Here is a 12,953-nt window from a genome sequence, read left to right on the forward strand (position 1 = left end):
CCTCGATGGTAACAAACTCCAATATAGCCTATGGCGTAGGTGCATAAATTGATGACTGTATGTGTGTGTGCCCTGGGATTATGCAGAAGGCTTCGAGATGATATAAGTTCTCAGTTGTACCTGGCATTCAGTGGCACAGCGAAAGTGCTTGGGAAACAGGCCTTGGGATGGTATGGTGGACTTTAGTGATTTTGCACTGCATCAACATGACCTAGGTCTGTTGTGTGTATAGATGAATAAATGTTACGGCAGTGACTGGACTTTACTGCTAATGACATGCCAGTTACCCACCCTGTCTGTAGTGGGCATTCTTGCCCAGACTCAGGAAAGCTTTTGTCATACTGGATTCATCACAGAAGTCCCATTGGGATGGAGGAGGACATACTCACTATTGTCAGTGAATCTCCAGGCTTCTATGCTGACAAATAATGAGGACACCTTATTGGCAATGTGACTAGTCTCTGAAGGCTCACTGACTATAACCAATTAGGGTGCCTGTGCGATTGAGTGACATAGCAAGTGTCTCACACCTGCAGGCAGGATGGACCCAGGCTGAAGGAGCAGACATGGCCCTCAAGGGGGTTCTGGGGACAAAGATTTGGACTGGGAAGGGAAAATGCCCCCTCTCTCTAGTTCCCTGCACACCCCCAAAAAAGATGGAGGACATACTCACTATTGTCAGTGAATCTCCAGGCTTCTATGCTGACAAATAATGAGGACACCTTATTGGCAATGTGACTAGTCTCTGAAGGCTCACTGACTATAACCAATTAGGGTGCCTGTGCGATTGAGTGACATAGCAAGTGTCTCACACCTGCAGGCAGGATGGACCCAGGCTGAAGGAGCAGACATGGCCCTCAAGGGGGTTCTGGGGACAAAGATTTGGACTGGGAAGGGAAAATGCCCCCTCTCTCTAGTTCCCTGCACACCCCCAAAAAAGATTGGTTGGATTTGGGTGTGGAGAAGGTTGGCCAGGGAACTTAGGGGATGTCCTTGGGGTTTATGTGGCTGCTTTCCAAAGACTGCTTCAGACGCTCACTATGAAGAGCTCACTACAGCTATCTCCTGCCTTCTGTCCCCGTTCCTTGTGTCAGGAGAATATCTGAGGCTCAGCCACAGGATCACAGGATTTAACCCATATTGCACGTTGTCTGTGTCTTCTACTGCATGGGTCTGTGTTCTCTTGCTTTGCTTCTTGGCTTTAAGTTCTTCCTTGCTTGGTGAGGCATCTTAGCATGAGTGATCAGACAGTTTAGTTCTCCCATGTATTTTGCTTCTCTTTGTAGCTCCTCTTTTGGCTTTTTGGTGGCTGCTTCTCTTTTTTCAGAGGGAGTATTTCTTCTGTGACTCAAGAGTTAGTGGTTTCCTGGGCTATATGTAGTATGGAGTGTTATGTGGTAGGACTATAAAGCCTGGAGAAACTTTTTCGGGACAGTGTTTCTGAGTAGAGGTTAATCTCAGTGGTGCCCTTCTTACATGAGATCTGCAGGGATTACACCCGTCACTAGTGCTGGAATCCATCTGGGGCTGATTCATCACAAGTGGGGTTACAGTGGCGATTAGGGAACTCAGCCTGGATTGCTCTATTAACCCAGTACTTGGGGTGTTAACAGGAATGGTTTTAATGCAATGCAATTAACTGCTACAGCTGCCCAGTGAGGTGCTGTTGTATGTTCTTCTAACCTTGGCTATTTCTGTTCGCGCAGGGTGCCCTGCTGTAGTTCCCTAGCTTGCAGCTGTGGGATGAGCGTTGGATGCTCAGCTCTGAGTTCCTACAGAGTTTTCCAGCCTGCCATGGTGATATTATCTCAGAACAGGAATATAGTAGAGATACTCCTGCACTGTGAAAGGGGCTCTTCCTCTCCTTTCTGAGGAAGCAGGACATACCTGCCATCATCTCAATTTTCTCTGTGTATTTTCCTTTCCTATCAAAGGCCCTGCAACGTGGTAACAGCCATCAGCCTGGCACAGTTCAGACCAGCAGCAGTATTATAACAGCACTGTGTGTACAGGAGAGAGCTCAGGGATTGTTACACAAGGGAGCAGTACCAAGAAACAAACATAATAAAAGACAGTTCATAAAAATGGAACAAAATATCCTATAGTTCTGAAACAAGCATGAAACATACTGAGTTAGGCAGCAAGGGGGCAGAGCAGGGCAGGGCCAGGAGGCTGCCAGGTGTCTAGATTATCCATGCCCCGTATTTCTGCCTTCCAAGGATTTTGAGCAAAACAGGACATTGCTTCCTGTGTGCATGAACTCTTGGACAAAGAGAAATGGAGAAAGGAACAAAAGTCACATATTCCTGCCTTGTGTTCACACTGGAATTGGTTAGGAACAGTGTGACCTTAAAGTCATACCAACCCTTCAGGATCCCAGGTGTCAGTACAAACTTTTACCCCACAGTGTTAGCAAATAAAATCAGTTAAGTTTAAAGACACTTTCCTATGATAACAAGAAAGCATGATTTAATGGTGTTTAGCAAATTTTATTAGCTCAATAGCCTTATTAGGCATCAGCTCAAAAGCCACACTTAGCCATTGTGGAGTTGTCCCCTTCTGTATGAGGCCTCCTCTCGCCACTACTCATCCTCCCCCCTGTGCTAATTGTCTTTGAACAACATCTACCTTTTCTGTGTGCCTTGGTGCAGGGAGACAAGACTTCTCTCGAGGGGTGATGACGAAGACTCTCCCAGGGTAGCTGTTGTGCTGTTCTCACTAGGAAGACGATAGTACTAGCACAGAATGAAATATGGCAAGTGGAGTGACAGCAGCTGTGTCTGGAGTGGCCTCAGATCCTATAATTACATCTCCCTTTATTACCTCTGCTAATGGCCCTCCAGGATGACAGAAATGATAATAAATTAACAGATTATGAACTCCACTTGCCACAAATTATGTGACTTTTTTTTTTTAATTCTGGGAGCTCCCACTGCCCAACCACTGAAATAAAAAAAAATTCACAAAAAATAAAAAACCCGAACGTCACATCAGCTATTGCAAATAAAGCAGCTTTTCTCAACCTCCACCTGGGAAGGAGGGAAACATGCATGCAGCTCTGTGCTACAGACAGAGGCTCCTCTTTTGGGAGCCTAGGGATGGCAGTGGAGTATTCAGCACCTTTCAGGATAAGACCTGAGAAAAGCAGCAAGAAACAGATCACTAAGGGCATTTTTTTTTTTTCTGGGAGCTCCCACTGCCCAACCACTGAAATAAAAAAAAATTCACAAAAAATAAAAAACCCGAACGTCACATCAGCTATTGCAAATAAAGCAGCTTTTCTCAACCTCCACCTGGGAAGGAGGGAAACATGCATGCAGCTCTGTGCTACAGACAGAGGCTCCTCTTTTGGGAGCCTAGGGATGGCAGTGGAGTATTCAGCACCTTTCAGGATAAGACCTGAGAAAAGCAGCAAGAAACAGATCACTAAGGGCACTTTCTGGATGCTGTGCCATCAAACAGCTCAGGAATGCAAAAGGGCTGGATTCTAGGAATTCCTGGGAGCTGTAAGATGGCAAGGCAGTTGAATTTCACAACTCACCAGTGTTACAAACACTGTTACAAACAGTGTTACAAACCTATAATAGCAAACCTGTGATTTTGGCCGGGTGAAATTAGCATTTACCTTTCCTGATCTCAAGTTTTATAGCATAGGAGACCCTAGGTTATATGATCTTCCCTTGTCTATGCAGACTGCAATGATACAGGTACAGTCCTCCAACCGTTGCATTCTACATGTGTAAACACTGGAGGAAAAGGGTCCCAATTCTGTCAGACATTTCAAGTCCAGGCTTGGCACCACAGCACTCCCTCCCTCATGCCTGCCTGCCGGAACTGGAGTTTTTGGCTACCTTGGAGTGCTTCTGGCAGGGGGCTTTCCCAGGTGGGTAGGATAATTGCAGCTGGCTCTTCTGTTCTCCTTGGCACAGGGTAAAGCATGGTCTCCCCTGTGCAATTCCCACCTGCCATAACTGCCTCTGGAAAGAGTGATTAACAGAAATGCTGGATGTACAGGCTACTGCTAGGGTTAAGTCAATTTTTCTACTTTATTCTCTAGCAGAAAAGCGTGAGCCATGTCTGTCCTGAATCCTCTCACTCTACTACATGACTGTTTCTCAATCTTTAACAAATTTCGTTGGCAGACTGCAGTGAGGCGATGGCATAACGCCTTTTGTAATCCAGATGGAATGAAGATGCAAAAAGGCCACGCGACTGACCCAGAAACTGGACTTAAGGCAGCAGCCTAAATGCTGGGCTGTTCTTCATGGTCAGAGCTAGGAGAGGGGTGACAAAAGGAGAGATTCCAGGTGCTAGAGACTGTGACAGTGGCTGTGCACAGCACCATTACCCCTGTCTCAGGGCTAATCTCATCAGTTCCCTGTGCAGCAAGCAGGAGACCTGGGGAGACAGGATCCCAAGCCTTCGAGCTGCATCAGCCTGCGCTTGGACTCAGTCAGGAGGGCTGCATTCAGGAGCAGCACAGTACTGACTGCAGGAGGTAAGGGGCAGAAGGGTGAGGCAAAGGATGAGGCACCCCTGAAGTACTCACAGCCTGAGCAAGGGGTGGGATTCACCAGGTGCCCGGCTACATGGAGCATAGGCTGTGCTGTACAGGAATCAATCTCACAGTCATGGAGCTGGATTTGCAGCTCTTCTCCCCAGTAGCCTGGACTCCTCTTTAGCTGTTCCCTCTGGCACTCCTCCCCAATGGTTTATTGATTCTTCCCTCCCACCCACTGCTCCCCTCAGACCTTGCACACACAACACGTGACAGCTGATTGGTATCTGTTAATTAATGTGGCCTGGGGCCTCTTTTCTATTCAGTGGCCTGATAAGGGAAATTGGATGTCCAAGGGCTGCCAGGCCATTATCACCCTTTGCATCCCCTGGCAACACAAACACAAAACATGGCGTAGTGATAAATAAATACCACTAACCCACCCTTCTGCCTTCCCTTCCCCAGCTGAGATAGTGCAGATAGAAAAAGAGAACCCACAGTCAGTCAATATAGCAATCATCAGCTCTTTTGTTAATTGCCAACTTGATAACAAGAGAAATCAAATGATCATCATGGTGGCTGGCTACCTAGGTCCCTATACAGGGCCAAGAACTGTGAGCAGGGAGGGCTGTGGGATAAAGGAGTTCTGCTGAGCCTAGCACACATCCAGCGGGACTGGGAAGCTCCTGGACAGAGGCTAACGAGCTCACAGGCTTCTTGGTGAGCCCCGAGGCTTAATAAGCATCTGGGGAGAAAACTGGCAGGGGAGGCTGGTGGAGCATTGCCCTCCCAGCTTGAGGGGTGCCTGGGTGTCCCATTCGTTCACAGCTCAGGGAACCTTTAGACATGAGCTGCCAAAAAGCACAGTCCCTGCCTGTCAGTGGTGGGCAGGAACTGCCTAGATGGGACCAACACACTGTGCTTGGCATCCCTGTTGCACAGTGCCCATCTCCCAGGATCTTTCATGGTCTGGTCTTCAAGGGTACCTGGTACAAAGGGCATAACAGACACAGCTTTCCTTCCATGCACTTTTTTTCCCCCTTCAGGACAGACAGTGCCTCTGTGTTTTGGCCTCTCCACTTTCTCAAGTGGGCTCTGGGGCTGTTGGGGGGTGTCTATCTCCAGATGGTGATTGCTCTTTCTGTATTTGAGGAGAATGACTTGGTTCACTGCTGGGTGCTGGTTCCATTGGTTTGGCTGTGATTTAGGTACTTGTATGGCACTGTAAAGATGTTTTTGACACTGGGTAGGGTTGTTGGCTGTGAGGTGCAGGAAGCTGATGGTGTGGAGCTCAGGGAGTGATGAGGAATAGAAGCGGATTCTGTTCACAAATGTATTCAGCTTTTAAATACATTTCAGTGCTCTGTTGTGGCAGGACCTTTTCTCATGTTGGCCAAAATGAGAGACTGTGGTATGCTTGTAATTCAGGCCTGTGTCATTCCCTCCTATCCCATCAGAAACCCTCTTTTCTGCCATCTGGAGCTCTTTGGTCAGCTGGGGCAGACGAAATAGGCTGCACTACAAAACTACAGAGGAACAATGAGCAGGACGATGTGGTACAAAACAGTTGCTGCTATAGAAGAAGCAGTGATCATTGAAAAGAGGTTATTATTAACCTTGGGTTGCCATAAATGCAGTCAGAGCATCAGGAGTCCTGTTTGAGGCTGTGGGTGGGCATGGGAGCAAAGAGAAGGGTAAGGTCCATGTGTGCTGATTGCCACAGAGACAGGGTCACTTTAGTAAGCTTTGGGGTTTTTTTTGAAAGCAGCAGGCCAATGGGGGAGAGTGCTTGCGGTGAATCCCAGGGAAACTTAAGGACCCCAGACTCCTAGAGGCTTTGCTGCACACCCATTTGACCCTGCTTGTCTTTTGCCCTGCCAGGGTTCTCCAACCTCTCCCTTGGGGACCAGATGAGCCTCCTGCAGAGCGCCTGGATGGAAATCCTCATCCTGGGCATTGTGTACCGCTCCCTGCCATATGAGGACAAGCTTGTCTATGCTGAGGACTACATCATGGATGAAGAGCACTCTCGTCTGACGGGGCTGCTGGAGCTCTACCTGGCCATCCTACAACTGGTGCGCCGCTACAAGAAGCTCAAGGTCGAAAAGGAGGAGTTTGTCACGCTCAAAGCTCTGGCCCTCGCCAACTCAGGTACAGCCCTGGCCCAGCCAGCCTCACAATCAGGGAGTCAAGGCCCATGCTGTTATCTGGCGTGGGAGGAAACTAGAGCCTACTGCCCGAGACTGTGCGCTGCCTGTGTCATGCAACATCCTCAATGCTCCTCTCTGTCCACAGAGCAGGACCTAAGCTGGAGAGCAGGGAGAAATGAGGCTTGCTGCTGCTAGAGCCCCAGCTGTGCTCTGGCCATGTATTAGGGAGTGGAGCCAGGCAGGGATGGGCTGGCTGCTGGTTTCTAGCAGTAAAAGAAAGGCTGTGGAGCCCTTCTCCACTAGCAAGCTGACTCCAGCGCCATGAGTTCAGAAAAGGGGATGTGGGCCACGCCTGCATCCACCTCAGTAGCGCTGGTCAGTTACAGCAAACAGGGAAACCCTGGTCCCAGTTTCAAATAGCACAAAAAGCTGTGGGATTGGGGCTGCCTGGTCCTGCCCTGGAGATGTTCAGTGACCACAGACACCGAATCCCCTTTTAACTGGGAGACAGTATGGATCTGGATGGTAGAGAGTAAGACATGCTGGCAGAAGCCTGATGTTGCCTGTTCTGTTTCTTCTTGTGAAGAGGATGAGAAAGGCCAGGGCCCTCAGCCCAGTGCCTTGCATCTCAGTCTGGGGAGGGCTGCAGCCCTCAATCCAGCAGGCTGTGGGAGACGCAAGAGGTGATGTGTGCTGCACTGATGTTGCACAGAAGCCAAACACGTATTTGCTCACTAGTCCCTTCCAAAAGGGAAACTGCTAAAGCTACTGTGTGACGAGGGCTCCCTCTACATCCCTTGAGTCTTCATTGTCTCACATCAGATCTTGTTGAACTGCATCGTGCAGGTCACAGAATTCACCCTTGCAGCCCAGCAGTGAGTCCAATATCTGTGTTTGGCTAAAACTGCCTTCCAGAAAGACACCCAGTGTGAAGCTGAAGGGATTAAAAGAGGAGGAATCTACATCTTTCGTGGTAGCTGACGCTAATAATTAATCATTCTCTCAGTTTAAAAATAAAAAGAAAGGCACCATATCTTTAACATCAGTTTGCTTGAGTTCAGCCTCCAGATACTGGTCTTTGTTGAGCTGTGTCCTATGACCCTAGGTCTTTTTACACCTGACAGCTTGACACAATAAAGTTCCTGTTCCATAGTTGCATTCCTTGGCTATAGATATATTACTTCAAGTGTAAGCAAGTGGTACAGAATGCTGTGAGGCGGGCAGCCTCATTGTCTCACATCACCCTATCCTCACCATTTTACACCATTCTGTTCCTCTTTGCCATCCATGCTTCTTAGCAGCAGCAATTTAAAAGAAGAAAAGAAAAATTACTTACAGCTCATTGAGAAAAATGTTGAATAGCATCTGGTTTTTTACTGATCCCTGTGGATTTCCACTAGAAAACTCCTCCTTCAGGGATGATTCACCACTGATAGCTACTTTGAGGTCTGTCATCTAGCCAGTTACTAATCAATTGAAAGTGTGCTTTATTGATATTGCATAGTGCTAATTTTTTAATGAGAATGTCCTGTGGTGCTAAGCCAAGTGCCTTATAAAAGCCTAAGTCTATTATATGTAAGCAGTTAACTTTATCAACCAAACTTGTAATCTCATCAGAGAGTGAAATCAGGTTTGTTTGACAAGACCTCTATTCCAAAGTATTGTGTTGACTGGCAGTAGTTGTAATACCATCTTGTAAGTCTTAATTGAACGTCACTTTTTTTTCCCCTTTATTTTGCCCTGGTTCACATCAGGCTAGCATGGACATTATCAGATAAGACCTAGGAAAATACGTGCATCATTAGAACTTTTCCAGTCATCTTGAATTTCTCAAAAATACCAAGACTTGTTAATCATTAATCTGCCCTAGATGGGCCTCAGCCAGCAATTTTAGAACTCTTAAAGCCAAGTTGTCCAGCTCTGCTGATTTCTGTAAAGTTTGTCCCTAGCAGGTGTCTAACATCTTCTTGCATACACAACAGACTAAGAAGTCTTCATCATCTTCATATAACACAGGTACATAATGCTCCTTTTGTCTAAACACGACAGAAATATGCACTGAGGACTTCCGTCTCCTCTGCACTGCTATTAATAGTTTAATCATCTCCAGGTGAGAAGAGCCCCCCTACAAATGGTCCTTTTTCTTCTGTTTCTTAAATATTTATAAAACTTCTTCATTGTCCTTAGCCCTTCCAGCCATGGATTTTCTTCCGATGTCCTTCACTTCCCTTATCAATTTTCTACACTTCATAACTTCTGATTCATATAAATTGCTATCTAGTTCCCTTTTACAATTTCTCATATATTGCTTTTTTAGCTCTAATTGGTGCCTTTACTTTGCCACTGAACCAGGATGGGCAGATGGCCAAGGCTGGCCTCTCTCTATTGTGGGACGGTGGCTTTTGGCGATGTAATCAACTCTTGTTAAAGAACCTGCCTCCTGTCTACCAGGAAGGTCACAGGATTAAACAGGGAGAAGGGCTCCTCAGAGAGGCTGAAGTGCTAAGGTAGTGGTTGTGACAGGGTGACAGGATAAGTGCCACACCAGGACATTTATCTGGCCCATGCTATGAGCAGAGACAGTGCAGGACCTGAGCCTCGGTGCTGTCAATTTCCTCACGGTGCAACAGAAGCACTCTCTGCTGATGTTGCTCCCTGTGCGGTCAAGACTAAGCCTAGGGTAAGCCTTATGGGACAGTCTGCATCAGGAGTGGAGAAACACTGAGCAAAGACAGAGCAGAACAACCAACACACATCAGCTGCTTTGGGGTTCTGTATCCAGCGCTGTGGAGTAAAGAAACCAAGGTAAGGGTCAGGAGGCACAGGCCAAAGCATGTTCTCAGCTGGATGGGAAAAGCCATTCTGACTTCACTGGTTTCTCCTAGTGCTGCTAGAATTGCAGCTATGTAGGGGCATAATCCACAAAAATCCTGCTTTGTTATTCGTACTGAAACATGTGAAAGTAAAGCATGAGATCTTGTTTTTCATGTAATTAAATCCTCTCACAACACACAGATAAGGAAGCTAGAATAGGGCAAGTGTATTTTTCTAATGTAACCTTCACATTCAACCTTCGCATTCTTTAATATAAGTTATTTTTCTTGTGTATTTTTGACATGGAGTAAACTTGCAGAGCCTGCATGTATGTGCTTGCATGCAAACAGCTGATTCCTAAAACGGTAGGAATGCAGACTACCTCTGGGCCAGGCCTCAGCTCCCTTGGGTCAGAGACAGGGTTTAAAGCTGAGCACTTAGATTAGCACCTGTGCTGCCTAGACCTGCTTTCTGCCTTGCCTCCCATATAGATAAATTCCTGAATTTCCCCTATCCCTGCTGGGTGTAATTGTTCATGCAACCCAGCTTCTAGGGACTTTCCTCTCTTCCATGCAGCTCTGTGTATATTGACCCTTTGTTTCTAGGAATTAAAACAAATGAAAACAGAAGTGGGAGCTCACTTGCTCTTTACTAGAGGAGAAACTGACAATAGGCCGACCTTGCCAGAGCTGTGGCTGATCTCCGAGTCCTCAGTGTAATGCACCAAGGACACACCTGCTGGGACTGGCAAAGACAATTCAAGCGAACTCTGTCTTTAATAAGTGCATTTTAAAGAGCTGAGAAATGAATTCTTAATGTCCAGAACAGCAGGCAAGTCCCAACAATATGATCACTCATTTTTTGACAGAGTAGGGGTGCTGTAGAAGTAACTTGTTCACTTCAGAGCCAGCAGTCCCTTCTTAGGCATTCCTAGGTCCTCTTTCCTCAGGAATACAAATTGATCAACCTGTGTATTGAAGAGCCCTCCAGGTTAGCATACAGCATATGTTCAGTTAAGGACATCCCAGACTGGCCAAACCTTATTTCCCCTTTTTTTCCCCAATGCATTTGAGTGCTGAGATGGAGTGAACACGGTCTGGATCTAGCAAGGGGATGTGTAGCAAATTCTGTACTAACGGGTCCTGTGAGGTCTCTGCTCCTCCTGCTCCTGCCAGAAGCTGCAAGAAAAGAGTTAGGTGAGGAGGCAGTGGGCCTTGTCCATTCTCACACCTGCCCTATACCCCATGCCAGCAGTGCTGGAGAAGGGCTCCTGACGTGAAGCCTGACTTCTAGGCCAGCTGACCCTCAGGGACATGGTCAGGCAGCCTCCCTCCACCTCAGTGCTCTTGACAGCTGTAAAAATTCATAGCTATTGATTTTGTAATTAACAGTTTATCAATGCCATCGACACCAGTTCACTGATGGATTGCAAGGAAATTAATCCTGCAATGTTATTTTATTTTTCGCAGTCAGCTGCCAATTTTGAGCTTCTTTCAGCAAAGAGTGGGGGGGTGCGGCAGGCTTTGATCTTTATTTCCCCAATTCCTCTCCCTTTATACGTCTAGTTATTTAGTGCTGTTAAGCCTCGTCACCTTACAGAAGTCAGGTGGCAGAAGGGCACAGCTTTGGCATTCTGTCGACTGTACAGCAGCATCAGTACCCAAAACCAGAGCACCCACTTTCACCTGAAGCATGGCTCGTTGCCTGGTGCTTCTAGCATCCGCTGGGATCTGCAAACTCTGATGGGCTGTGATTACTTCTCCCCTGTGTGCCCCTAGCCAGAAGGACATTAAACAGAAAGGCTGGAGGACGTTTCTCTCCAAGCTCCAGCTCTTGATGCTTCCAGTCTCCAAAATGACCTCTGCAACTTGGCAGGAAACAGACCCCACTCACTTCTCCTGGATGGTGCATGGAAATTTCCTAGAGGTGCTACCTGGCTGGGACAAGTTGCCAGGCTGACTTGGAAACATGCTTCTCCTTCCCTACTTTTCAGAATCGACCTCTGTGGCTAGCTCAGGTCACTGTGATGACGTACCAGCCCCTCTCTGAGCTTCTTTGCCTGGTCTCTTGGATACAAAAAGCAAATGCAGCAAGAACAATCCTTCCTCAGTAGGCTTCTTGGAAATACAACCCTTTAATATCTTCTCATTAGTGCATTCCTTCTAAACAGCTTCTTAAACAGCTTTCTTGCTAGACATGATTTTTTCCCAACTGTTGTAATACTTTATAAATCATGCATCATAAATAGCATTTACTGTACATGTATCTTATGAAATTCACAGTCTCTAATTTGTGTTGCACTCTCCATAGAGATGACACGTATTTCTAGAGAGATTTTGGCACTTCAGCCGGCTTTCCTCCCCTTTGCTGCTGTTACACTGAGGAACCCATGTCCTCAGATGTGTGTTCTATGTGTGTGGGCTGAGCCAGAGCATTGCCACACTGCAAAGCCCAGCTGCAGTGGCAGACGGTGCAACTACATGTGTGCACGTGTGCTTGCCATAGTATCCCTTTGCTGCTGCTTCTGGATTTATTGCCCTGTGGCAGGAATCTTTATCAATGGGTTCAGTATCGATTAAAAGTCTCCGAACAATGAAGACCAGGCAACACTGTCTCCAGCTCTGACAGGGTTGTAAGAAAGAAGCAAGTATCAGCAAGATGAAAAGGAGAAAAACCTTCAGTGGTGCCGTGCCTGGTTAGCTTCTCTAATCTAACCTCTGCTCTTTGGTGCTGCCCTCTGTCACCATGACTTACCCACAAGTTTAGCAGCCTGTGTTCGACTCAGGTTCCCCAGCTCAACCCTGGACTGGGTCACTACTAGCTGCCTTTGCCTCAGAGACACACCAAGGAGCTGTGCTAGCCTCGCAAACCCTGCTAGCCCCTCCGGCAGCTTGTAGAAATCTAACAACTGGCAGCCTAAGGGAAGAGGCCTTGCAGGAGGTGCCCGTTTCCTTTACTGAAGCAGGAAGCTCCCCGAGCAGCTGCTGGCAGTCTCTGAAAACAGGGACATATGCACAAAGGTGGGGCTGGCAACACCCCTGGGCACACTGGTTGTGACCTACTGGGGCTTTTCTGTCTTGCTGACACCCTGAGCAGCTGCATGGCAATTAGGCAGTTTAGACAGATGAAGCGCTATAGCAGTGTTAATTATTCTTAATGAGATTGCTCCCAAGCGGCAGCACAGCAGCTGCTGCCCCTTGCAGGGTGACTCTCCCCATAAGGAGCATGGAGGGCAAGTGAATGTGCAAGTCACAAAGGCTCCCGGCTGACCCCTGCACAGCCCCAGACCCCTGCCCCTGGCTGGCAAAATGGGCAGCACACAGGGCACAATGTGTCACCTACCCCTGGCAAGCTTACTGTCCCTGCGCTGCTAGGGCCACTCATTGGGCTGATGCTGAACTACACAGCAGCACCGCCAACACCTGCCAGCAAGGTGTTTTTTTCCCCTAGAGAAACAAAACAACAACAAACACCCCCCCAAAAAAAAAAAA

At 47.4% G+C, this 12,953-nt stretch overlaps 1 protein-coding gene across 4 annotated transcripts in view; it reads left to right on the forward strand.

The window, feature by feature from the left end:
- The window catches only part of ESRRB (estrogen related receptor beta), a 139,766-nt gene that overhangs the window by 122,137 nt on the left and 4,676 nt on the right, over positions 1-12,953 (forward strand). For all 4 annotated transcript variants that reach the window (XM_009280727.2, XM_009280726.2, XM_009280728.2 and 1 more), the window contains one exon: positions 6,380-6,649. In XM_009280727.2, coding sequence (XP_009279002.1) covers positions 6,380-6,649 — 270 coding nt within the window. The remainder of the gene's footprint in view (positions 1-6,379; positions 6,650-12,953) is intronic.

This window comes from Aptenodytes forsteri, unplaced genomic scaffold, assembly GCF_000699145.1.
Source record: "Aptenodytes forsteri isolate BGI_AS27 unplaced genomic scaffold, ASM69914v1 Scaffold193, whole genome shotgun sequence".
Classification (NCBI taxonomy): domain Eukaryota; kingdom Metazoa; phylum Chordata; class Aves; order Sphenisciformes; family Spheniscidae; genus Aptenodytes; species Aptenodytes forsteri.